Consider the following 26,731-nt stretch of genomic DNA (forward strand, 5'->3'; position numbering starts at 1 on the left):
AACCTCCCTAAGGGATCTGAATGTCAGCATGGAATTGACTCGGAGTCCACATTCGTAAGGTTCTTTGTGTTTCTTTGGTTTTTTTAAAGAGTACATGATACCCTTTCACCATCTTCACAGCTAGAAAGTGCACTGTTTGTCTGACTTGGGGAGAATGACACTGGCAGCCAAGTGTTCGCCTAAAGGAGTAACCGAACGCGGCAGCTAAGAGCATTGGGAGAAGCGAATTTCCCTTTGGAAGTGTGAGCTGGGTGCCTGCAGCCATACGGTGACGTGTTGATAGGGTCGCTCCATTCAGTAGCATGCAAAGAACTCATGGTGAAACATCAGTATGCCGAGAACAGGGGTAGACCTAAATTAACTCTCTCCCTACATTTGAGCTTACTGCTTTTAACCCCCCTGGGTACAGGGAAGCCAGTCCAGTGTCAGGTCTGAAGTGTGAAGTGGATCTCATTTCCCTGTGATGGTTCGTAATAAAATGCAGCTTCAAACCTCTTTAAATCCTGCTTGTGACAGTAACAGAGTCAGTGCAGGAGCTTGTTAAACAGCCACGTAGGAGGGAACGGAAGGGGAAATGCTCAGGCTAAATTCAGAGCTCGTTGGCGCAGCTGGACTTTTCCTTCACAGCACATCAGACACCGATGGGTGAATGTCCCAGATGTGGGGTCACGTCTTAATTTTTAGACAATATGTCCATCTCTGTCTAGCAAGGGACAACATTAACACAATCAGTGCACAATTCTCCCCGCGTCGATAGAGAAGGGAGGGGATGGCTGTCATCCCTGCTCAGCAGAGAGCATATGGGGCGGAGACAGATCAACTGACTGGTCTTCTAAGCTGTGTGTTCAGTCCTCATGAAGGACGTTTCCACTGTGGACTGCGGGGCGGTGTGGGCGTACCAGGCTAGTTTTAAACATGCTAGCTAGCCCCATTTCTTGGCAGAGGCTCTGCAGGGCTTCGTCCTACTAGTTCTACACTGCTGCTTGTTTTCAGACTGGCTTTTCAATCTCTCTTTCAGTGATGACATACCTAATGGCCAAAGCAGAGCCACCCAGGAGCCTTCTTGTAGTGTATTTTTTCCCTGGAAAATGCAGATTAATTGAAAACAAACATTTTATCAAAACATACTGCTTTGGAAGAGCCTTCCAGTAAAATGAAGGGAGGGCTCTGCAGGAACTCTTCCTGCCACGCAGGATCTTAAAGCTTCCTGCCAGGCAAGCTTCCATTGGAAAATGCCCTCGATTCGTGCCACCTTACCCACCCAGCCCCATGGTCTGCAGCTTTGCAGCAGCCCTATCTTATGGATTAACCCAGAAATTCAAAGTCCTGTAGGTCTGTCATACCTTACTGTGCAGGTGGTCCTGCATCCAGGCAGCCCTGGCCCTGCAGGTGGCCAAGCCAACCAGCTCCTTGGCTGCATCTATCTATCATCTCCCACATTTGGTCCGGAAGCATCAGGGTCTCTGGTCCATGCCATCATAACCTGCAGCCTTTCATAGCATCAGCAGCTCGTGAGTGACAGAGACGTGTTTCCCTGCTGCTTTGCACTGACCGATGGAGATGAGCCTGACCAGGCAGCTTTCCACTGCTGCTTGCAGCGTGCACGAGACTTGTCAACTTGCAGCAGATGCTAGGGTCAAAGAAAGCACGTGGTGTTTTTGAAGAGACAGTGTATCAATGTTTCTGAAGCAAATATTTCAATTTATGTTTTGCAGAAAAACTGCACTATTAAAAAAATGTTGTTTTCATTTCTGCATGTGAACTAAACCAAATAGCAGCATTCCAGTGCCACAGGCGTTGCAAACGTTGACCAGCTATGGACAGAAGGAAAATCCACCCTGTACTAAGCAGGTGTCGTTATTTTTCAGCTCTATCTCACCTTAACTATCTGAAGAATAACATTCAAGCGCAGAGGTCGGGGAGGGGGAAACCACTCACGCTGGCCAGCTGAGCCGATAGTGCAGGCCATACATGGGTTTGGAATGAGGGGCATTAGACTCACGACCTCCTCAGTGCCAAGAAATACACAGCTAAAATTGGCAGCTCTGAGATGAGTAATGCACAAACACGGTCCAGGGTGTTGCAAGTGTTCAAGCACTTTGAGAGTATGTTGGGTAAATGAGTATCTGTTTCCATAGCATCAAAACAGCACAGAGATTATGCCGTGTCCCTTTGGCGGTTCTCCGATTCCAGTGCCTGGTTAACGTGAACAGAGCTGGCTTCCAGCAAAAGCACTCCCTGGCTCTGACGCGGAGGGGCACAGTGAAGTCCCCCCTTCAACCAAAAGCAGTGCTTGTGGGAAAAGGCTGCATGATGCTGCTGGCACCCGGGCAAGCCCCGGGCTGTGGGCCACCAGCCGCCCCCCAGAAGCACTGCTAGCTCTGCTCAAGCACAGCCGTCGGGCAGGAGGGCGAGGGGGCTGTGGCTGCTCCAGAGAGCTCCTGCGTGAGAGAGAGGCATGGTGTTTCTTCTGTGTAGTGAGATGGGAGGGTTTTTTTGCGAGAAAACCATAAAACTGTAGACCTTAGAAACATGCAGGATTCAGAGCACGTCTTACATGGCACTGGAAGAACGCTCAAGGTGTTGGGAGACTCTGTCCTTGACCAGCAGCCTCTTAGTGAAACATCCTTTGCATGGGCTAGCCATGGGGTACGCAGCTAGGTTCTCCCAAGCAGGGAAGGAGGACACGACCAACTGTTTTACCTCACATGGCTACTAAAACCAAAGGCAGAACAATTTATTATTCCTCTATTAAATACGCAAATCAAGTATGTTAACCATGAAATTATGCCAATTAGTTGTGTCCCGTTCCCTCAGTAAGCTGCCACTCGTGTGATCTTGTGGGCATCATCTCACTGATGTCCTGCCAAGGCTACTTGACTGGCTAGTGTCGAAGACGCTTTGGCTGAGGCCTTGGAAGGCAATTTTCTGGTTTGCCTAGAGTCTCTTTGGAATCAGGAAGCTGGACCCCTGGGCAACTGACGATCTCAGCATTCTATTTGGAGATAGCAAGTATGGGGAATAGCTTGTGTCCTGTAGTCACAGCATTTCACTGGAAACCCAAAGTTCTGTCTCTGTGAGACTTCCATGGGTAGTCCAGTGCCTGCTGGAGGTGGTGCCACTGAAGAGGTCCTCAGACTCCTCTGGAGAAAGGCAGTGAGTGGGCAAGGATGAGGCTTCTTGGAAGGCATTGCTGCCACCATTCAGATACAACCTGAAACTATTCCTAATGGTCAGGAGAAGACATCCACCAGTGCTTGACTCTCTGATATCTCCCCTGAAATTTATTCTGAGTAAAACGTCCTCCTACACTGCACTCACATCACATATGGCATTGGTACTCCTTACCACGTTGTACCACAGAGGAGACTAGTTCTGGGGTGGCCAAAATGATTGCTTTACCTACAGTAAGGTTGTTATGTGCCATAGAATTCTTCGGCACAGAAGATACTATCACATGGAAGGTTTTATTGCAATGCCATTCAAGATGTTACTACAATGCCCCTGGCACAGAGAGGCATCCCATCTCCCTGCCTGCCTGCTGTATTTATTCAAGTGACCTTTGCGGCTGACAGCCGGCCGGGGTTTTCCACCAGGGAACCACACCCATCCTTTCTTCCTACCCTAAGAGACTGCATGACTGATGCTTTACTGTACTGTGTTTTGTAGGAACATTTTATCCTATTAAGGCACCTCTGAAAGCCAGATGTTCTCTTTTAGAAGGGAGACTTTTTTTGTAGAACAAACATTTTTGAGCTGATGTTATTTTTACTTAGTTCCCTCTGTGAAACTTCCGAAGACAGATCTTTGCTTGGCAAGGTCATATCAGGCAATGAGGGAGAAATTGCTGTCCATCTGTCACTGTCTACATATATACACATACACAAAGAGAGCACTACTGATGTTGCAAAGCTGCGTATTCATACGTTAGGAAATTGCTTTATTAAATTGCGCTTGCAGTCCCACTCCAACTTTGAGTTCCGTGATCATACTCTCTTTTTCACGAGGCTGTCTGTGCTTTGGAGGGAGGGCTCTGGTGGACCTGATCAGGCAATGAATCAGGAGTCTGTGCTGTAGAAGGCTCTTGCCTGTACAATTCCCTGGTCATTTGTTGCAGAAGTCAAAAGGTGCATCGTAAACGAAATGGGACCTGAGGAGGAGGGCGCCTGCCCTGGCAGCTGGACTCCACGCCGGCCTCTGCCACAGGTTTCCTTTCTGAAGTGTGGTAAATCACTTCCACCAACTTCTGAAGTGGTCACTAATGCCCTGTTCTTAATTTTTGGGATTCCTCACATAAATCCCTGGAGACAGACTTACAGCCATGCTGAGCCCCTGTAGCTCCAGTGAGAGTAAGCAGGAACAGTGCTTCAGGCCAGCCCCCTCAGCCATCCGTTCTGTCTGCTCAGAAAAATCAGGTCCAACGTGTTGAACACCAGGCACCCAAATTCACTGTAATCACTTTGTTCTTGGCCTTTCCATCGGTGAAATGAGGATAATACCTTCCTCTGACATCATAAGAATGTCATGTTAATGTGGTTATAAGGTACTGAGCTGTAATGGTGTCGTGTACTCAGAGATGGGACTAATGAGCTCACATGAAACGAATATTTCTGCATTCAGCACAGAATTTGAAAAGTATACAGTTAATAAAAGGAACACGCTTTCTCTGTAGGACGTCTCCTCAACCAGCAATCCTAGTTCCTTTTATTCTTAGGATATTCCATATTTTGATATGTTCGGAAGTCAAAAGATCAATAATTCTCAGCACACTCTCAACCTCCTGGTACTGAAAGCTCTAATACAGGCAAATGCTGAAATTAGAAATGCGCTGGGGGACAGATTTTCCCATGCTTAGTAAGCAAGAGCCATTGATGTAGGGATTTCTCTCCCAGGCTAAAATCTGTCATCTTTCTCCAGCACAAAATTAATTTAGCAAATAAAAGGAGACCTGTGACCTTCGTGTGTGTGTGTTGACTTGGATGGTTATCATGTCTAACTCACAGGTCTCACCATTACAGTCACCTCGATTTTGTGCCATGCAAGACTTGGTGGCTGTGGCTGTTAAAAGAGATACAAGTGTCTTGAGGTTATGCTACCTGGAGAGGAGCCTAATAACAGTCTATTTGCTGAATCTGTAAATCATGGAAAATGAAGATAGAGAAAAATCTACTAAGTAACCTTATCCATTCCTTCAGCCCATAAAATATGGCTCCCTACAGTATTATATGGTGTTCATAGCCTTGTCCAGTCCAGTTTTAAATTGGACTTCTATACCTTTCCTTAGCAAACTATTCCACGGCATGAGTGTTAGGAAGTTTTCCCTGACCTTCAGCCTGTGGGTTTTTTCTTTACTTAGTTTCATGTCATTACTTTGAATTTTGGCTGTGAAAACTGGAAGCATTTCAAGTTAGGAAAGTTTTAAGTGTCCCACATAAATGTGAGAGTTGACAAGTGTTTTAATAGTAAGGAAGGGGAGGGAGGTGTCTGAAAGCACAGATCATGGCGCTCGGTGCTGAGATTTCATGAGTGTTAACTAGATAAAAAGAGAACTTGTAGAGTGCAATGAGCAGATCTGCTTCCAAGGTGGCCAGGCTAACTGGACTGTCTTTTTGTCTTGCAGAAGATGAAGCCCATAGTCCAAAGAAGACGATCTACCCCTTCTGCCATTACTAAAGCTCTTGGCAAGTCCAAGTACCATTCCAGGTAGAGGAGATACCTTTCTGACTCCTTTTTCCACCTTTCTGCCTATACAGACTGAAATCAAACTGGTTTTCAAATTAATTTAACAGTGACGAGGGCAATTTGTTTGTGGACAGACATGGAAGAGTTTCTTTTTTACTGGAACAGCATCGTGCTCAGCAATAAAAGCCGAGGGAAAGGAGGAGGATGGGAGGACATTCAGGTTATGGCATTTGTCTTCCCAAGTAACCGCTACGTGTGCTGAGGCCCTGCTTCCCAGGCAGAGGCTGGACGTCCGCCCACCAATGGAAGTAGTGCATGAATTCCTCTGTTTTCCCATCTTATTTTCTCCCTCTGTCCTGTTGGGAGGGAGTGAGAGAGCGGCTGGTGGGGGTCTGGCAGCCAGCTCAGGTCAACCCACCACACAAGGCTAGCTGTTTTTTTTCCATGCAGATAATATTAGGTCTAGATATTTGATGTCTGTTACATCCAAGTATAAATACACCTGGACAATATTGCACAGTACAGAGACACCCAAGTAAAATCAGGCACGAGAAACAGTGTGTAAGTTTCTGTAGTGTGGTTTCCCTGTTGACGTGGCTGGGATAAATGAGCTCTGACACTTGTGTCATCCAGCTCGGAGGGGTACTCACAGTGCTGGCAGTGCAGACACCACCAGCGAGGTCCAGAGAGCAGAGCTGGGACTGGCTGGTAGAGTGCCCTTCCTCCGTCCGTTGCAGAGCCGTTCCCTGCCATCAGAGCATGAAATGCTCTATACAGTCCAAGCTGGATTGAGTAGCAGAGCTGCCATCTCTTCCCGACAGCTCTCCTGGCTTTTTTCTCATGTGGCCTGACCCCCATCTGCCAATGGACTTAGCAGACTTGAAGGCGTGGGCCTGTTCAGAGCTTGCACGGGGCATATTGTGGCTGTGCCGTGTCACGCTTGGTCTCTAGGTGAGGAGAGGACCTGCTTCCCTGAGTTGTCAGCCTGGAGTTTTTTCCTGAAATTTGCTTTCAGCTGGAAGCCCGCACTGCCTCCCTTTTGCCCAGTAGCGTAGCCAGCGCAGGGAGGCCAGTGTGCTCCTGGCAGGCGGGAGCAATGAGCCCCAGATCACAGACGCGAGGTCCGGGGACTCTTTTCCTGAGATGCAGTGACTAGGTCGCTCATCTTCACGCACACGCTGTCTTGACGCTGGGAGGCCATACCTCCTGAAGGAATAAGAGATTTTCCTTAAATATTTATATTTATGTGTGTACATATGTATACATATAGATGTGTGTGGGGTTTTTTAATACATATATGTGTATATCTATGATGTCCCCTATGCTTGTAAACAGCAGAAAAAGCTCTGTCCTCACCACCTCTTGCTGGACGGCAAGTGAGACAAGCTTCCTCTCGTGGTTCTGGCCAAAGTCAGTGAGCGTTTGGCTGATGGATTCGTTGCTGTTTAGTCTAGCCTCTCACCCATGACAGGCAGTGGTATGAGAAGCAGATGCCCTAAGAAAGAGCTGATGCCACAGGAAGGACAGACAGAAGCAGCCGCAGGAGAGAAGCTGCCCAGTGCAGACCAGTAGGTGGGGATTCCTCTCTCAGCAGTGTGTGGCTGTGGGTGAGGAGCACAACTGGGAGGTGTCAGAAGACTGGGGTGCAGAGAAGCCTCGTGTGGGCCTGCCCATGTTCTGCAAAGGCCCACCGGTTTGGGCAAGAGCACAGTCATCCCCATCCCCTCAGCTCTGGCTGCAGTGAAGGGCTGTGGTTTGGTTTAGTTTAGTTAACGGGACGGGGGCCGTAAGCTGTCCCCAGCCGAGCAGGTCTGGGCAGAGCTGTTGCAGGCAGGGGAAGGCCAGGCGGCAGCGCCGCGCTGACTGCAGGTCCCATCATGGGAGCAGGCGGGGGCAGGTGGAGGAGGGACGAGGTGCACTGGGAAGGTGCAGCGGGATGCAGGACACAGGCTGGTGTGGCATTCACCACCTCGCATACCGAGACTGCGGCGGCATTGTCCTTGAGGAGCATCCTGGTGTTCCACCCCAGCACATCCCTGCCCGGCCGCCGCGTGGGGACTCGCCGCTGGAGACCTCTCTGGCCCCTGCTCCATCTGCTGGACCACCAGTGGGAGGGCTGGCCCTGAGATTTGGCTGTGTTTCAGGTGCAGATTCATCTGGGCATGTGAGGGGGCTGGGAGCTGCATCTGGGGATGCACGGAGCGCTGGGAAGTCTGTCCATGCCCTGCCAGCACTGTGTAGGGTGGCATCAGCTCAGGCTGTTTGGTGGGAGAGCCACCGGATCCAGTCATCCTCCAGGACAGTTACGTCCTAGTCAGATGACAGCAGCTTTCCCTTACTACCAGCTTGGGTGGATAGGTTAAGTGGTGACCTTGACGTGAAAAGCTCCTTCTCTTGCCTGCAACTCCAGAGCCACCCAGTGCTCTGCTGATGCTTTGCTCCTGCAGGGATAAGCACCAGGAGTGTCAGCAGATAGAGCCAGGTACAAACATGCCAGACGTGCAGATCTTCTGCTGAAATATCAAGTGCTAGCCATGAGCTGAGCTCCTTGGTCCTTTAGTGGGAGCTGAGCACTCTTCGACGTCATCCTCTCTTCCTCCTGTGGCACCGTGTAACTACTAGACAGAGATAAAGGCACGGCATGCTCCTTTCCGCCTTGCTCTGATAGCAGTCTTATAAATAACCTTTCCTGTGTGATTTGTTAAGTTTGATTTTTTTTTTTTTCTTGGTAAGAAAGAGATGATAAAGCTGAACTGATTGACATTTTGATCTGGACCAGCCCTCCTGAATAATACCCCTTTTATATCACACCATAGGTAACTGATGCATAGCACGTCCTGCTTTTCTGAAACAAGTGTGTGAGGTCAGTCCCGTAGGATCGTTTAAAATAAAGGACAGGACTGATTTTCATTTGGTTTTCTTCTGACTGAGTTACGTGGCTTCTTTGTCATCCCCCCCCCCCCCCCCTTCTAAATTGCACTAAAAAAAGTAAAGAAGAGAAACAAATTCTTGACTTTATTTGGCTGGAGAATATCCTCGTGACGGAGGGAACCTTTAAACGTTTCTCATGATGGATTGCTATGGAGGGAGCTGGTACAATGCCATCTTTGCTTAGGCCACCAGAGTATTGGTGAGATTTTTTTTGCTCTCCTGCTGTTCTGTTTACAAAACTGTGTAACTCCTCCAGCGTTAGGAAATCCACTGCTGAGCTTGTGTGATGGTGTGGCTCCCACTGCTCAATGGATGCACATGGAAAGCTTTAAATATCAAGTTTAAAGGTGATTTAGCTTCTCACTTGTATAGGCAACAGATGCATAAGCCAAGAATTCAGTTGTTGGTGGCTGTAGAGTGGTGAGGAGGGAAGAGGGAATTTCTGCTTGCAGGAGTGCGGGTGTTCCTGCGACTGGGGACCGATTTTTAAAAAAGCAGCTAATGGCTAGCTTTAATCTCACTCCCATGAAATCAAAGGGGCCCAGAATTAGATGAGTACATGCAGGTCATGTTTTTTGTGCTGCAGCCCTTGCATTGACAAGCAGTTCAGTACAGATGGAGAACACGGGCAGAAGTGGCAGTCACCCCCCCGCCCGGCTGAGCAGCGCCATGAGCCAGGGACTGCCATGGGCTTTCTGTGTTCTTTTTGAGCCATAGCTCACACGCATGTGCAGGAATTAAGCTTTTTACCTGAGTGAGAAATGACTCAGAAATGAATATTTCAGCAGCTTAACCTCCCAAGATTTGGTGTAGGCATTTAGGCAGTTTTCCATTTGTCTGAGGCTGGTAAAATTAATTGGGCAGAGGCAGGCAAATGCAGTTCATAGTTGAGAGCAATAGGGGCAGCGCTGGGAGGAGCTCGGGGCTGTCGGGCTGTTCCAAAAGAGTTGCCTGTGTCCAATGCCAAACGCTTGTGAGAACAGTTGCTGACAAAGTCATGATTTTTCTTTCTCCTCCAGGGAAACTGCCCTTTCCTCTTCCCACTCAGACAATGGACTGCCAAGTGGGGTGTTCAGCAGCCCAGGCTCCACTTTCATCCTGGACGAGCGAGTACAGCTAACCGTGGGCCTGCAGACCCAGGAAAGACATTTGATCTTGTTCAGTGATGTGCTGGTCATCGCCAAGTCCAAGTAAGAGGAATTCACACTCACTTCTTCTCCCCAGTATGTGCTGTTGAAGCTAGGCTCTGAGCTATTTGTGGAGCAGGCATCAAAACAACTCCTCTTTACAAATGTGGATCTAAAATGTGGCATCTCCCCCTTCCCCCTCCGGAAATTCTTCTTGGTATTAATGTTTGACTCCACTTTCCTGAAGGAAAAGGTTGTCTAATTGGTTTTGCCCTTTCCCTTATGTGGCTTCTTGAAGAAATAGCATGAGGGCAAGAAGCAGCAAGGACAGAAAACTGACTCCTGGTCTGGCTACTTCTGCCACACATAAATTAAGAGCTTAGGTGACTTCAGTTATTAGCCTAAATCACCATCTACCTGCACGTGGCTCTAGTGAATCGCATTGCCCTAGGCCACAGCTGTCCCGCTGCAGCCACCAACCCCAAAATCCACTTGCAAAACTTTCTTGTAGTGCCTCCACATGCCCAGATGTTTAGTTTTGGGGGCTTGTTGCTGTCACTGCATCTGCATGACTGGAAGGTGGCCTGACCAGACTCTGGAGGTCTAGATGTTAGGATCTGGCCTAAGAAATCCATAATTTGAATTGCAGATCCTCCTCCAGCCTGAAGCTGAAAAAGCAGGTGCATCTGAGTGAAGTATGGACCGGCACCTGTCTCAGCGAAGTGACAGAGAAAAAGATGGGTCCCGAGAATTCGTTTGTCATCGGCTGGCCTACCATCAACTATGTTGTCACCTTCAGGTATCCCATCAGACACCAGACCTCCCTCTGCAGCCTGGCAGCTGCCCAAGTCTCCCATGTGTCAAGCAAAACAATGAGGCTATAGAGCCCTGAACTCTACTACAGCCCGTCTCCCCATTGAGTAGAGGACTTCCACTCACATTAGGCAGCGTGGTAAAAACGTAGATGTTGGGAGACAGTCATCTTAGAAAGATATCTGCAGGTTGGTCCCTGAGAGCCTTTTAGAGGACCAACCCTTGCAAGCGTTGTAATAACAAGGGCTAACCCTGCTGCAGAGCATCCTGGAACATCACAACCACATCTGCCCGAGCAAACCAGCTTGTGCCATCATATAACTTAGAAGCATGTTGTTTCAGCACCTGCCAGCAGCCATTTCTGTAGGAGATTAGCCCTAGTTTGAGAATTTTTCATTACGAAGGACAGGTTAGTTATGACAATGAAAAATGCCAGAAGGGCTTGTGTCAGGATTAAATCCTTTATCCACCCCTAGCCTGGCATGGGCAGCTCCTGGGCACACCTTCCTCCTGCGGTTGTCTGCCAGGGCGTCCCATGCCTACAGCGACAGCCTATAAAGATGGAAAGGTTCTTCAAGATGGGTCTGCACAAGCAGCATGGGCCAGAGCTTGCTTAGCCCTTGCTAACTCCAAAACCAGAAATGCGGGGGAGCAGGGAGCAGGCTAGAGTAGGCTGTTCATGTCCAACTGCCATCTCAAAGGCTGTCCCAATGTTGTGCCCGAGCTAATAAGGCTCACCAAAAAGCAGGTGAGCTTTTTATTACCTGGAGCTCAGTCTAGCCCGGCTAAATTGAATCTAGAGCTGGTATATCCACAGGAAGCTCAGGTCTGCTGGCTCAGGCATCTCCGCTTCATGCTCTCTTTTGCAAAGCAGAGAAGTCAGCAGTCCTCAAGGGTAGCTCTGTCCTCAGGGGTTCTGCTGGCACGGCCAGGAAGGGCTGGTCTGGCCTGATGCTTTTCCTTCTGTGGGGCAGCTGCCTTGGTGGAAAAAGAAATGGGAAGCATACCATGGTTTCATACATGCTGTCTCATCATTTCCAAGGGTCAGGATGGTCTCTCCTGGGTGATGCCTTCCTGGCCTTAGGACTCATGCTCAGACATGCAAGCTGCCGTTTGTGTCTTAGTCCAAACTCAACAGCAGTTCCATTTCCTTCGCGTCACTGAGACCTGGGTCACCCCTGTTGGCAGCAGAAGCTTCTAGGAATGGCAGACGTTGGGAAGGAAATAATAGGAGAAAGAAAATAGCAATTAAAGGTCACTGCAAAAATAATAAGGGCCCACAAGATGAGTTAACTCCAACATCACAGAAAGATATTTGTCCCTTATCTGAACACTCGCCAGCCTGGGCAGGAAATGTAGTCCAGTTTGTCGCTGGGATTTTTTTGTTATTATTTTTGTTATTTGTTGAAATAGGACAGAAACAGGAAAGGACTGTGCTTTTGTTCCAGGGCTTTGCAGGAAGGAACTTTGGCTTACAGCTATATATAAATGAAACTGGGTAGAGTTTCCAAAGGCTGTTACCCACTCAGCACTTGTTTGATGATCTGCCTCCCTTTTTATCTTCAGCTCAGCTGACGTGAAGGAACGATGGCTGTCAGCATTACTGTGGTAAGTGACCCTCCTTCCATCTTCCTCCTGGGTGGTTCCTCTACAGTCCTCAGAGAAATTTCTCATGCCAGGTGTCAGATTGCCCTCTGATTTTCAGCACATTAAGTGCCTAGCTACTGTTAGAAAAATCCGCCTTTGAAACCTCAATGTAGAAGCCCCCGGGTGAAAGCAAAATTGGTGTTGACAGTGCGGAAAAGATGAAATCCACTAGAAGGTAACATGGTCGGAGCACCTGTTTTCCTTGGGAGCTGGAGGCTGGCTTTGCTGGTCACTGTGGAAGTGTCGCAAGTGTTACTGGTTCTTCAGATGGTTTTTGATTCCAACTAGAGTTTGTATTTCTTGGCACCTAGAGACTACAATTGTTTCTTTTTCATGTTATGTTTTTATATGTTGTTTCCACTAACATCCAGGCAGACGTGTTTGTATAGGGACAGAGAGGGGAAGAAGTCTCTTGATTTGTGGAGAACAGTAATGATCCTAAGGATGCTGGAAAGGGTTATGCTAGACACATCTATCGGCATTAAAGTACTGCCACGAGGTTTTGCTAGGCTGGGGCCTCAAAGAAAGACAAAGAAGCCAGTAAGAACATGTAACCACACGATGAACATTACACGTAATTGTTACTGTCGCAGTTAATGTGTATTTATTGTAGTGCCAAGGAGCAGGTCCCTTGGACCTCTTGCGTCCAAATCGTGGGGTCCTTCTCAAGTTTGGTGGGGAAATTTTATTCCCTCCCCTTTTCTTTGACTTTCAGGCATATCAATAAGGTAAAACAGAATGAATATCTGAAGAATCTAACCCTTCAGATCTTTGTGCTGGATGCTGACAACTGTTCTTCTGTAAGTAAAGCTAAGAGCCTGCTCATCAGACCAGCACTGCGTGGGGGTCTGCGGGGCAGGGCGGGCCGGCGGGGCTGCGGTGCTGCTGCTGCTACCCCTGCTTAAAATTCAAGTCCCACCTGAAGAGGTTTTAGAGGGTGTGCATTTGGGCAGCTGCGTCCTTCCCACTGGAAGCTGACTCAGAGAGTTTTGGTTTGGGAAACTGGGAGGTGGCCAGACCCTTACCAAAGAACAGTTAATTCTTAAGATTATCCTTGGCCTCTGGCTTTTCCTCTTTTCCTTCTGCTTCACTTCATAATTGGTGATGGTTTGTGGCTGAGTACCCAGTCGTTCTTATTTTCAGTGCAATAAGTTGAGGATATTGATGATGAAAAAGTCACTGGTGTGTTCTCCTGATTTAATTTACTGGAATGTGTCCTGGTCTCTTCATGTTAATAGCATACATTTCTAGGCTTCATGCCAAGCTTGGTGGGTCACATTTACATCCTGGGGACTCTTCCCTCAGAGAGCAACCCCAGAAACTCGTGGTTTATTAGCGTTGTGCCGTGTTCACCCTTTGGAGTGATCTGATGTGATGTGATCAAAGCCAGCATCTGAACACCACCCAGTTCCTGTGATTTCTACTGGACAAACTCTCTGGATGGAGTAATAAACCTGTGACAGACGAAGTAGCGGAGAGCAGTTTTCACAATGTATAGCTGTCACCCTTAACAACGATTCCAGTGTAGTTCAAGTTAATACAACTCTTCTTCATGAACTTTTAATAAAGGCAGTCAATAGACAAATGAGTGACATTTCCCCCAGATTTTAAAGCTACAAGAAACTGCAACCAAACTTCATGCCTTCTTATTAGCTTCCTGCATTTTTTCTGTTTTCCTTTCTAGATGACCGCAGTCAATGTGTCCAATGTGGAAACTGCAGAGAGTGTGATGAAGAAGACCCTTCTACAGCTCGGACGGCCTGTGAGTGGCAGTTGCATAGTCTGCCAGATCTTAGCTAAGGAAGCTGGCAACGTCTGGTTTACAGGACGGTGCAGATGTGGAGAAGTCTAGATTTGCTGTAGCTAACCAGTAAGGCATTAATTCTCTCTAGACTACAAGATGAAGCAATCTCTTTGTGTGGGTGCCAAGTATTAGAATCACAGACATGCTTACATGCCTACATTAAATTCAAACCTTGTATAAAGTCCTTTGGATTTCAGAGGACTTCAATGCTTGCAATCCAGCATTAGGATTGAGCCAAGCTTGTCAAGGATTACTAATATAGCCATGAAATACTGAACAAATCGGTGATGTTATCAGATGAGCCTTGCCCATTGCAGTGGTCCAGCCTTCCCCATTACACTGTTTAACAGGTAGCTTTGACAGTGTTCCAGTAGTTTAATACCAAGGAAGGTTGTGGAACATGTTGCTAAAATAGGCTGGGAAACCATCACGTGGGTTTACATCCTGCTGGCTCTCAGTCTTTTCTTCTCCTGGACCTTTCCCCCTCCGGTCTGTATCAGACAGACTGATCCAGAGCACCGTCCCTCCCAGCAGTGCGGCTGTCCTGGAGACAGCCGTGCACAGCCGGCTCCTTGGCCTGTTCAGCCATTATCTCTGTCTGTTGCTTTCTGAGTGGAGCGCAGCCTCGTGGACCCTCAGCCTGGCCACCTTCACCTAATATTTTTCTCTTCGCTGTTCCTCAACCGCCAGGGCAGGACAAGCGAACACCACCTCTGGGTGATCTCAGGAAAAGATGACCCTGCTTACCCTCTCATTGGTAAGAGCAATCCCATTTTCCCTCAATTCTAGCACCACAGGAACAAGTGATAAATGATACTGGTGTGTGTGGCAGAGAAGCATCTCAAATATTGCACTCCACTTAAAAAAGCAATTGTAGGGGGACTGTTGCTGATGTGAGATGTGACATTAAGCTGATGTGAGATGTCACTTGGCTTTTGTGGTCTCAGGATCCACGTGGTGATATCTTTGAAGATCTTCACACTTACCTCCCTATTCCAAGCAAATCTGTGCATTTCTGGATGGGAGCCCATGACACTTTTCAGCAGATGCTCCAAATAAACAGGAGATTTTTAGGCTGGCCTAAGCTTTTTCTATGCAGCGAATGTGATGCGAGGGTAGGACATGCCTCAAAGCCCAGTCCCATCCCTGTGGCTGCTGGTATGAGCTTGCAGGGCTACATGCTTGGAGGCTGGTCATCCTCTCCTCACAGGCAGCGCGTGTGGTCTGGGGCAGGCTCAGCCTCATGGCCTTACTGCTCAGTGGGAGCGAGGTGGCCCTGGCAGTCCTGACAGGCAGCCCGTACTTGCACTAAGGAGCCCACCATTAAGATCTATCCAGAGAGGAGGCAAGGAAATATGCTGATTTACCCAGCATCTAAACCAAAGCTGTTAGATGCATTTAAACTGCTGCTTGCTTCTCTGACAGATATATCAATGGTGCAGCCATTGCTCAGGCTGTTTTGCCCTATAGCATACTGCTTAGTTATGCCGAATGAGTAATCTCTGCGTTAACTCTGCATTGTGTTTTCAGTGATAACCCGATAAATACATCCCCAGGCTCTCCAAGGAAGTTTATGCATGTTGGTTTATTAAAGATACCTTCCTCCAAAGACCTTGTTGTTGTAGTAAGACTAGTATTCTGGGGCTCATTAGACTGCACATGTTTATTTGTGGGTGTTTATTGGTGTTTTCCAAGTTGTCGTGGCACATGCTTACTTTTTGTATCCGTCCAATACATACTAGACTGTCATAGTGAGCTAACTCCTGCACAGAGCAGTGCTTACAGTATTTCGTTAGTGCAGTGGGGCCCATAAGCCTATTAATAAGGGCTTAAACCCAGTTAATAGTGCTTTGTTGCATAATGCTCTGGAGAGCTGCTAATGAAGAGTGACTGGTCAGGTTTAACTGGATGAACTTATTTGTAAAGCAATGATCATATATGCATAGATGTGCCCTGGCCTCTTTAGTCCACAGGTGGAGGTTTTGAGCAACATTGCTCAGAGGCCCAGCTGCAGTGGGAGCCATTGGACGTGGGTGCTTCCTCCTGCCCAGATGTGGAGCTGTTTTCATGTAGCTTTGCATTTTTGCTTGCTCTTTACACACCTCTTTGCTCAACAGGACATGAGCATCCTTTCAGCATCGCATTGAACTGTCTCCGGGACTCTGCTGACCAGCAACAAGGAACCAACAATAACACCCTCCTGGCTGATGGCACAGAGACTTCCTTCCTTGATCAGCTCCCAAAGGAAAAACAGTGTCAGTTTGTCCTGAAACCCAGGCTCCAAGCTCCAGTGGAGCTGAGGAGAGGTAGGGGCCGCAGGAGTGCGTTATGACCAGGCAGAGACTTTGCTGCTTTCTATGGTAGTGCCAAACTCTTCCAAGCATCGTACATATATTCCAGAGTCGCTCTCTTACCTGAGCATATGCAGAGAGGAAGAGATTGCAGAGGGGCTAAATTTGTCTGTGCAAATGTTCAGAATTAGCTTTCGGTCCTTGATTAGCTTTCAATTGCAAGCCATTCTTACATTGCACAGACAGCAAGGTTCCCTGAAGAACAGTGATTGAATAAAACTTTTGCTGATGGTTGAGAGGTGAACGAGTGGTTTCACCGGTGTATATTATCTGGCCGTCCCCATTAGAGTGTACTTATTAAAGACACAATGGTAGAAAGTCCTTGCTTTGCTGGGAACTCTGCCTCCGCTGTAGATCACTCGCTGGCGAGCAGGAAGCACAGACAGGTGTGTAATGAAGGTCTGTGTTTTCTTTCAGAGTCACTGCAGAAACACACCAAGAGAAAGAAGTCCTTGATTGACTGGGCCCTGCGCCGCAGCACCAGCACCCCCATGGGCAGCCCTCCTTCGCAGTCTCCTACCACCCCGCGGAAGCTCTTTGGCCTCTCTCTGTCCTCTGTCTGTCCTGACGGGATCCTTCCCAAGCCAATCATGGTAAGAAGTAGCCTGGACTGTTTGTCCTGCCATAAACTTGATGTGTTTAGCCCAGAATTTAAAATCGCTTCTGGTATTTATGAGGATTGGATGGGGAAGCCGACCAGCATTTGCCTGTGGTTCAGATGTAGCTCAGTAACAGGGGTGAAAGCAACCCTCTCCTGTGTAATCCATATCACTTCGTGCACAGATGTCCATCCTGTTTCAATGGGCGTCTCCAACCAGGTCATCACAAGCCAACAAGGGGCGATGTCAGTGGACTATGCCATGCTACATAGCCTAGACCTCATTCACTACGAGAGTCCACTGGACTCACCCTTGCCACAGGATAAGCATACCCACATGAACTGTACCTGCAACTTCACTGACAGGCTCTTGTCCCTGGTGAAATCATGACAAATCTCATGTCTGTTCTCTTCCCAGTACTGACTAGGTCTTATGCTAATTATGTTATAATACGTGCGGTATAATATACACAAACAACAGCACAAAGTGTTAGGCTCTTAAGTACAACTGGCCTTTCTCTTAGGATATGCTGCTCCTGCTGTACCATGAAGGTCCCTCTACTAGGGGCATTTTCAGACGTTCTGCCAATGCCAAGACTTGCAAGGAGCTGAAAGAGAAGCTGAACTCTGGAGATGATGTCCAGGTGGATGGAGAGTCAGTCTTTGTGGCTGCAGCTGTCATCACGGTAGGTATGGCCAAGTAACTCAGCTGTCTGAGCTAATCATACCTTCCTTTTTAAGGAAGCAACATGAGTCTTTATGGGTAGGGAAGATGGGGGGGGAGCACAAAGCATTTTCCAGCAAGGCGCGTTCTCACCTGATGGCTTCGTCCATCCATGTGCACAAAGGTATCTGCCTGACCCAGTGGAGCTTGTTTTCACATGCAGATATGTGCAGTGGCCCTCAGGCCAGTGTTTCATTTTGCACCTCCCTGTGCAGAACAGCCTCCAGCAGGTGATACAGTAATGTGTACCTCCAAGATAACCGTGGTATCTATACAGTGCCAAATAACATGCCAGAGTCTGGACTCAGCAATTCAGATGCTGCACTGACATAGGCATGAGGCCCTTTGGTGACTGCAGCACAGATGCTCTTTGTCCTTTCTGGACACACAGAAGAGCCTGCAGGGAGATATGGGAGGACTCATGCCATTTAAGTGCAACTGCTCTGCATCCTCCCCCAGAGGAGCTGGCCTGTGCTATCTGGACCCTAAGCCTTCATCCTCCAATCAGCCAGCAAGCAAGAGGGAAAACAGCTTCCAAATCCAAGCAGAGGGGTTGTGGTGGGTGAGGGATGAAGCTTGCAATAAGACCCAAGTTTTAGTAAGAAAAAGCCTATCTTTTGCACTGGCAATTAAATCTGGTCAGGACAATTCAGGCACCTGCTGTATCAAAAAACATCCCTGTCTCTTGCTCTTGTTGGCCTAATACAAGAAGCTGTTGACTGGGAGGATATTCAGGCACTTTCCAATGGAAGACATATAAGTTGTTAAACAGCCCCCTGAGAATAAAACAGCAATCCTCATAGATGAGAAATGTTTCAAACAGAATTATGCACAGCCTTAGGTATGAGTCCTTTGCCTGCTGCAACAGAGGTCAGTCCTGTTCTGGGGAAGGGGCCGGGCAGGGAGGCCGGCTGTTCCCCCTCTGACTTCGGCAGTGCTGCAATGGAAGAGCCCTGCGGAGGACAGCGTGGTGGAAGTGGGGAGGGCAGGAGAAATGTATTTGTGACGTGTCTTGTTTTATCTTGTGCTTAATATGAATAAACAATGACTATATGCATCGTGAAACCAAAACAAGGAATTCAAAACTGACCAGACTGCTCTGCATATATATATTTAATTCAGGATTTTCTCCGAAATATACCTGACAGTGTTCTATCCTCAGACATGCACGGACTGTGGATGGAAGCTGTGGACACGGAAAATCGGGCACATAAGATTGAAGCTATCAAAAGGTTCGTAAAAGCCTTTGTAAAATCTTCTTTTGGTGGGAGAAAAGGGAGCACATGGCCCTAAGCATAGACTTCATCTTCTGGGAGACTCTTGGCAATGCTCCAGGCCACAGTAGAGCTACTGCTGATTGCCAGTGTCACTGATCCGAACATTTTCCTTTCAAGGGTCTTTTATGAGCATTGGTAACATTTCTGACCCCAAAAAATGTCATTAGAAAATTCTTTTCTGATGACCAGTTCCAATTACCAGAACCAGCAAACTGAAAAAGCACAATAGTTCAGCCACCAGTACATCAAATGTTAGTGGAATTGGATCCTTAACAACGGTAACTCTTCTTATGTGCACAAAATGAAGCTGATCCTCATATTGGCAGTTAGAAAAGATAGGCCTGCCAAGATGGTGACTGGGACCTTGAAAACGGCTTTAGCTGCCTTGAAACTGCTGCCCTGAGCAAGAATAGCCTATCAGCATCCCGTGGGATATGCAATATATCAAACCTCTGCTTGTCAATGGCTCAGCTCAGGTTTTGAACCTTACTATTTGGCCTGGGCCTCCTTCCTCCATTGTCTCTATAGCATGGGACACAGGCAATGGCATTGTCTCGTGTGCTGCTGGCCTGGGGCTGCATCCATCTCCTTTGGGCAAGCGTTATTTTGTTAAGGCATTATCAACTTCTCCCCACGTGTTCTGGACGTAAGTCCCTTGGTCCCTCCAGCTCTGTGACCAGAGCGGGTAGGCAATATGGATGTGAAGTTGTGGCTCTCCCATAAGTTGGTGGAGGAGAGTGACACAGTCTCACTTTACTGTCAAATGGGAATGTCTCAAACTGGTTGCAAAAGGGCAGAAGGGGGCAAAAGCTTTGGGAAGCAACTTCTGATATTTGAAGAGCAGAGTTTCGTGAACAGCACTGTTTTCCTTTGTTCCCACTCCCCGAATAGTCTAGTCAACCAGCTTCCAGAGGCCAACCTCATCTTACTCAGACACCTCTTTGGAGTCCTCCATCACATTGAGCAGAATTCCGGCGTGAATCAGATGAATGCCTTTAACCTGGCTCTTTGCATAGCACCCAATATGCTGTGGCTACCGAGTCCCACTGGGCCTGAAGAGGAGAGCAGGTCTACAAAGAAGGTAATCTTTCATGGGTTTGGCCTCATGCTTGTCTCCCCTTTTACTGCTTTTTATGGGCACTGTATTTTGTAGACTAAAGGAAGGCATAGGATCAGTGACAGTGCTGGCTGAGTGGCATCCAGGCTTCGTCCTTTCCCCTGTACAGCTGTGCCCATGCTGGTAGGGGAATTTAGCCACTCAGTTTGTCCAGGGTGGAAAGAGAGGCTGTGGGTGCTTTACCAGATGAACTTTGTGCGTGGTCAAGCATGCACAAGAAGGATGGAGCAGCTGAAGTTAGACACTGCCACTTCAGCTGGGTCTAAAGCCATCTTGCAGAGACAAAGCAAGCAATGAACTGTAAGTAAGCAGAGGGAAGGAATGCTTGCTTGTAGCTTACGAGGTGTTATCAATAGTAAGGAAAACTGTAGAACACGCTGTACCTGGCTCGCTGTACCAGTTCATGTAGCTTGTATTCTTGCCCCAGGTGTCGTTCATGCAGATGCATTGCCATGTTCTTAACCACTTCTTGAGCAAAAGGTTCTGTAGGAAATTACACCGTTGTCACAGGCAAAGGAACGTTCTGACTTGCTTTAGGTTGCTGGCTATATTTTCATGAAACTGACTCCGTAAATTCCTCTCTTTGCCAGGTGGCCTTGTTAGTGCAGTTCCTGATTGAAAACTCAGGAGAGATTTTTGGAGGGGACATTGCCTCCTTGTTTCAAAGGCCAGACAAAAAGAAGTCCAAAAACTCAGAGGAATCGCTGGGTAAGTTAGTGGTACTGTATCTTCCAGAAATGGTTAAAATCTTTTAATAGGTAAACTCCTTATGCAAAAGGGTTTGCTTTCCCTTCATGTCTCTTCCAAGGAAAAGCATTGAAAAACAGTTGGGTTTGGTTTTCCCTTTGCCTGTCAGGCACAGGGAGGCAGCGAGGGCAAAGCAGAGGGCTGAGGTGCATCACTTCAAATGTGTCCCTGAGGATGGTTGTCTTCCTCTGTGGCTGCTGTTCAACCTATTCCAGCCATCACAAGAATTTAGTGTAGCTTTAGCAATGCCACGTCCCAGGAGTCTTTTCTTCCAGATTAGTTCTGTAAAGCTAAACCAAACGGTTGAATGGAAAGAGATCGAGTTGTCTCTGTTAACTCTCCTATGAATACAGGCCGGGGTGACAGCTCAGGTATAAAGTCAGAATTTTTTATAGTATTCCCAGTCCTGCTCTGGTCCCTGTGAAAATAACGGATCATCTTCACTTTTCCATGGACTTGATAATATTTCCCTGCCTTGGTTGTAAGGTACTACATGGGGTTAGGAGACATAGGCAACAAATTAATTGGTGTTCTCTGCCCCAGGCATAGGCTTGGCTCAGCATGATGATTCCTCTGATGAGCTGGAATTTTCTGCTTGTGACCCAGAAGGACCAAAGCACCACCTGGTACCTGAAACAGATGCCATTTTTGAACCACCCAGCAGCTTGTTACTCGATGAGGATCAGGAAGACTGGGACTTGTTCAGTGAGATCACAGCCTGCTACCAAAGCAAAGCGCAGAAGAACATCAGTGCAGACAGCTATGACCTCCTGGAAGAGGAGGGCTCCTTCTGCTCCATCGGCTCAATACGCTCACTCAGCCCGGCCAGGGACCGGTGCTCATCAGAGCCCAGCGTCTGCCTCAGCTCCCAGCTTCCTGCTCAGAGCCATGAGCCGGTGGCCCGCCAGTCCAGCTGCGATGCCACCATCATGCACAGCCATACAGACTATATCCACAGGCTCAAGCAGCTGCAGGTGGAGAGCCAGAAGTTGATTGACGAAGGCCTAAGCCCTGGCGTTAATAAGACCAGGCAGAACTTGTGGCAGTCGCCTCAGACCAGCTCTAGGGTGAAGAAGCTCAGCCTTCAGAAATCCAGCCTGTCCAACAGGTCCAGCTTCTCCAGCCTGTCCTCTACCACCACCTCCCCGTCTGCCTCCTCACTCAGCTCCTTAGACAGTGCTTTCTCCTACTGCTCGGAGTCATCAGCCATTAGTCCCACAGATGTCTCATCCCTGCCATTCATGTTTGGCACATCTGCCAGGCTTCATGCTGTGTCCCCCAAGATCGCCAAGAGGTCCCCGAAAGGGTGGCACAAGTCCTTCACATCTCCTGTGCCTTTACACCCGTGTGACCTGGACAGTTTCCATGCGTATGAACCCAAGGCTGTAGAGAGCAGTCATTGCTTTGGAGAGAGGAAAAGTTTTCCATCTGTTAGCGGAGCTGCCGTGGGAAGCCCACTAACTGACGTTGACTGGGAAGAAGAGGAGAGACAGCTGAGTGGTGTAGGGGGCCCTGGCCCAGGGCTCAGGAGCCAGGATTATACCAAAGAGTTTGAACAAAACCCTGAGCTCCCAGCTGCTAGCCCAGCCAGCGAGAAATCCCCACAGATCAGCCACCAGCAGCACAGGGAGAAGTCAGTGAAGAACATAGAAATCACAAGCGTTGATGCCTGCCCTCCAAGCCAGGAAAGCCTGAAGCGCACCAAGATAACTTTTTATGTGGCCCCAAATAAAGAGAGCTCTTGGGGGTCTCCAGAGGAAGAGGAAGAGGAGAGATCCATGGCAAACACCAGCAGCAGTGACTCGCCCAGCAGCAGCAGTGAGCAAAGCCTGTCCAAGAGCTTGCAGACTGTGAGAGTCCAGATTCCCCAGACAGTTTTCTATGGGCAGAATACCCCCCTTGTCCTGCAGTCCATCTCCAGGCGCTACCACCATGAACCAACGATCCCGTCCCCGCAGGCAGAGCACAAAGAGAGCCCCCAAAGTGCCTCCGCTCCCGAGGAGCTGGAGAGCAAGCCAGTGGAAATGGCGCAGGCGCCAACCCAGAGCAAGGGCTTCAACACATTCAGCCACACCATCCGTATCATCCTCCCTGCCTCCATTCGAAACACCGTCAGGGAGTATTTCAAGCATGATGAAACCAAGACCTGCCCCACGGCTGAGGCAGAAGCAGTGGAGAATGAACTCCTTCGGAGCAGGGTGGCGTGGCTCAGGAGCCAGCCAGTGGCAGAGGTGGCCACAGAGGAGCACGATACAGTGGCGTTTGCAAAAGAGACGTTCGTCTAGGGAGATGGATGTGGGAGAACTGAATATTTTTTTTGTACGTGCAGCAGAAAATATTCTGTAAGATATGATCAGGGTGTGAAGAATCTAGCAGGCTGCATGGGGCAATAAGTGTAAAGTGACACTAATGTGTATGTAATGTTGGGGTTTAACATTCATTTTGGTTGGGGTGGGGGGGTGGGGGTTCTTGTTTTTTCTTTACACCCTTTTTCTATGGAAGAGCCGTCACTGGCTGGGTGTCTAGTGGGCTGAATGCCACCAGACTCTCCCTGTCCGTGAATTAGCTGACCTGTACAGGGTCTGACTCCATTTCTTTTTAAAGCAGGAAAGGAGAAACTCTGCTTTGTTTTCTCCAGTCAGCTGCTGATGTGTGTGGATGACCGGAGAAGTGGGACAGCTAATGCTCCATCAGAATTACTTAAAAATCTTTACGCTTGCCGAAAATCCTCCACTGTTCACTGTTCTTCGCCACCGTTCATCCAAAGGAAGACCCTTCACCTCCATCCCAGAAATCACTGCTGCTTTCTTCTGCTCATCTTTCGTCCCCCGGTGGTCTTGCTCACAGTCTGCGTTCATTACGGTCTGAGGCTGGGTTCCAGAAACACCAAATGGAGCCCAGCGCCCAAAGCCCAGCTTTCACTGACAGGTGGCATATGTAACATTTTAACCCCAAGATTGCTTTTTTCCCCAGTTAATTGTGCATTGATTCTCTCTCCTCATACCTCCCTCAAAGCTAGCACTTGACAGAGCCACAGTTACTTTAAAGGACTTTAGCACTGTCACATTGGCAGGGCTAGGAACATTTTTCTTCGGTGTCCTCTGGGAGTAGCTGGTCCTTTTAGTCCTAGTAAAAGGTGACATTGTATTTCTGTAACTGATGGTGACATTTCAGAAGGCCCTTTCCAGAAGCAGTGCGGGTGGGGCAACTAATCAAATTCCTAGTCACACTGAGAGAGACTTAAGCAGGATTTGGCTTTAGCACGAGGTCAAGGAGTTGGGGAAGTTGTCAAGAATGTTGTCGAGTGGATGCTGAAGCAAAGCCCAATCTGGCCAGAAAGTTGTCAGACAGTCCACAAGCTGAGACTCTCCAGGCTTCAACAGCACTGATGCTGTCCCAGAGACGCAGCAAGTTCCCACTCAGCATAGTACACGGCCCAGTGTCCTCCAGCAGAACGAAGCCTGGAGAGGTGCCAGGCAGGGATGCGCTAAGCGGGCTGCTTGTGTTGCGCCACTAAAGAAAAGCGGCCAGTGGACTCTTGGAGCATTCCCATGACTGCACTCAAAGCGATGCTCAGAAGCACCATAGCCATAATGGGACTTGCCTAGAGGGTTGGGATGCTGCCAGCTGAGCTCTAAAAAGAAGCCGAGAGCACCACGTTAGTTTGACAGGCATTAAGAAAACGATGGGAAAAGTCTCAAAGGTTAAAAGGTTCAGGGTGTTTCATTTGAAAGTTACGTGAGAGTTTTCTAAGGCGGTTTCTCTCAGAGACACTCCTTTTACTCAATTAACAGTGAATGGGCGAAGAACAAGAGAAATACACGAATCCTAGTGATTGAAAGGTGGTCCTTGTGGAGTAAGTGTTCCCTGCAAGTTGCTGAGTGTCTGCGAACAGCCATACCTGGAATTGCTCGACACCTGCCATGGTTCAGTCCTTGCACAGAGGGGAAGCCGCCTCTGCAAAATGATCTAGTAGGTACCAGATGCCTCCACGCATCTGCCGGGTGCCTGTGACAGTCAGTGCCTGGAAGCTGGCCCAGCGCTCCAAATTCACGCCATCGAATACCAGGGCAGAGGAGAGAGGAGGAAGCCTAGAACCCACTTTCCAAGGTGTATAGAGTTTAATTTGTTACATGCAAGGTGTTTAACTCTCAGATGTGGCACTCTGCGTCCCAGATCACCTCGGTGGCCCTTGTATGATGAAAGGTGTATATAATTGTAATACAAACCCCTCCCCGCCATCATTTCCCTCACACATGAACACTGACGAGGCATTCACAGTCTTTTTTTCCAGAGCTACAGTTGTAACTATTTCAATAAAAGAGACACAAGTTTGTTTGTCTTTGTGGTGCAGCGACCGCCCTTTGTTCCCTTGCTCGGCCCTCCCTCGCCCCGCGGCGCGGGGGCGTTTGCAGAACGGCGAGCCGCGCCGTCAGGCACACGTGCGTCCCGCCCCAGGTCTGCGAGGCTGGCCGCGCTGACGAGGAGCCCTCTGCCAGCAGCGCAGCTCAGGCATCACTCTCATTTGTGTCTCTTCGGGAAGGTGAAACAGCACTAAATATTATGAGAAATGTCTGTCTGTACTTGGAAGCGAGATTATTCTGTATTCTAAACACGCTAATGGATTGTAAACTGGTCTCAGTTCAAACAAGGGGAAGCTGGACCAAATGCAGAGTAAGAGCTCATGATTTGCGCCACCTCAAAGAATTACGAGCAAGTTAGAAAGAGATTAGTTTATAGAAACGCCGGGAGAGGTGGGGCAGAACACACATTTTCCTCTTCTCATCTTAGGCTGCCTAATATGGGCGCATTTTCCTGCATAGTTGCTCTAACCCAGCTCTCCACTAATAATTTTTCTTCATTTAAAACAAAACAGAACAAAATCCTCCAGAATTTATCAGAAAAGATGGCACAAACCACTGGTCCCTTTGGGAGCATGTGGCTGCACGGCAGAGGCAGGGTGCTACACAAGGCGGAGGGAGACTTGGCCTCCCCAGGGGCACAGAGCCCTTGCTTACCTGCTGTACCTTTAGGCCTGGGCGTGGAAGCCTGCAGCACGCCTGTCCGTGAGCCCAGGCCATAATGCGATTCTGAGAGTCCAGCTTGCTGGAGACCAAGATGCTCCCCACGTTTCGGCACCCAGTCCTACATCCACTACGTTAGCAGAAGCGTTCTACTTTCTTCCAGGCCATCAAAATACATGTAGGAAATTAGTCATAGATTTCCTAGGGGCAGCAGACCTGGAAACCTGTGAGCTGTGCCACCGTCCAGCATGCTCCAAGTGTAGTTGGGGAACAGGTAATGCCTTAATGTAATGCCCCACCTCTAAACCCCCCAAATCCTGGCCACAGTCCCTATGGGTCCCTATGGTCCAGCGCATTTGCCTTGAAGAGGCAATGACTCACGCGCTTCGGCCTCCCCTCATTTCTGCTCGGCACGTACCATTTGTTCCCTTACCCTGCAGGCTGACAGAAACCGTGATGGAAGCGACCAGGGCAGCTGTAGGTTATTTCAACCATCTCAATCCCATTTCTGACATCCCACCAGCATCAGGAAAGTCAGTCTCCCATGACAAATTCTCCCCATCCTTTGCAGGTAGCGCCTCTGTGCAGACTCCTCTCTGCTATCCCATGGCACCTTCGAGGGACAGATTGCCTTGCCAAAGACTAGCATGGGCTATTTTGGCTACCTGCATGTCAAAGCTTGCCCTAGAAACTTTTCCTTCAAAGGTCACGCACGCTCTGAAGAGGAATGTGACAGGCACTCAGCCCTTCCAAGCCAGCAGCTCTTCCCTCCCTCGCCATCCCACCAGCACGTGGCGTCACGCCTGCGTGTAGAGAACTGACACTTTCAGCCGCAGCCTGCGGTCCAGCTTTCAACTCACGGACGGGAGGCGGCTGAGGAGCGGGACTG

General features: G+C 48.6%; 1 protein-coding gene across 3 annotated transcripts in view; it reads left to right on the forward strand.

Annotated features, from left to right (window-relative positions):
• LOC104012911 (rho GTPase-activating protein 20) overlaps positions 1-25,163 on the forward strand; it is a 38,045-nt gene extending 12,882 nt beyond the window's left edge. For 2 of the 3 annotated variants that reach the window (XM_087749268.1, XM_087749269.1), the window contains 14 exons: positions 5,621-5,703; positions 9,633-9,803; positions 10,390-10,539; positions 12,120-12,161; positions 12,916-13,000; positions 13,885-13,962; positions 14,695-14,761; positions 16,122-16,310; positions 16,773-16,948; positions 17,478-17,639; positions 18,800-18,909; positions 19,846-20,035; positions 20,662-20,779; positions 21,362-25,163. In XM_087749268.1, the coding sequence (XP_087605394.1) occupies positions 5,624-5,703; positions 9,633-9,803; positions 10,390-10,539; positions 12,120-12,161; positions 12,916-13,000; positions 13,885-13,962; positions 14,695-14,761; positions 16,122-16,310; positions 16,773-16,948; positions 17,478-17,639; positions 18,800-18,909; positions 19,846-20,035; positions 20,662-20,779; positions 21,362-23,103 (3,360 nt within the window). In that variant the 5' untranslated portion in view covers positions 5,621-5,623 and the 3' untranslated portion in view covers positions 23,104-25,163. Of the gene's footprint in view, positions 1-5,620; positions 5,704-9,632; positions 9,804-10,389; positions 10,540-12,001; positions 12,162-12,915; positions 13,001-13,884; positions 13,963-14,694; positions 14,762-16,121; positions 16,311-16,772; positions 16,949-17,477; positions 17,640-18,799; positions 18,910-19,845; positions 20,036-20,661; positions 20,780-21,361 lie in introns of those variants that run through there. The other variant, XM_087749270.1, reaches the window with a different exon arrangement.
• The last annotated feature ends 1,568 nt before the right edge of the window (positions 25,164-26,731 follow it).

Source organism: Nipponia nippon, unplaced genomic scaffold (assembly GCF_047370975.1).
Source record: "Nipponia nippon isolate SJK-2023a ecotype South Korea unplaced genomic scaffold, ASM4737097v1 scaffold_12, whole genome shotgun sequence".
Classification (NCBI taxonomy): Eukaryota; Metazoa; Chordata; class Aves; order Pelecaniformes; family Threskiornithidae; genus Nipponia; species Nipponia nippon.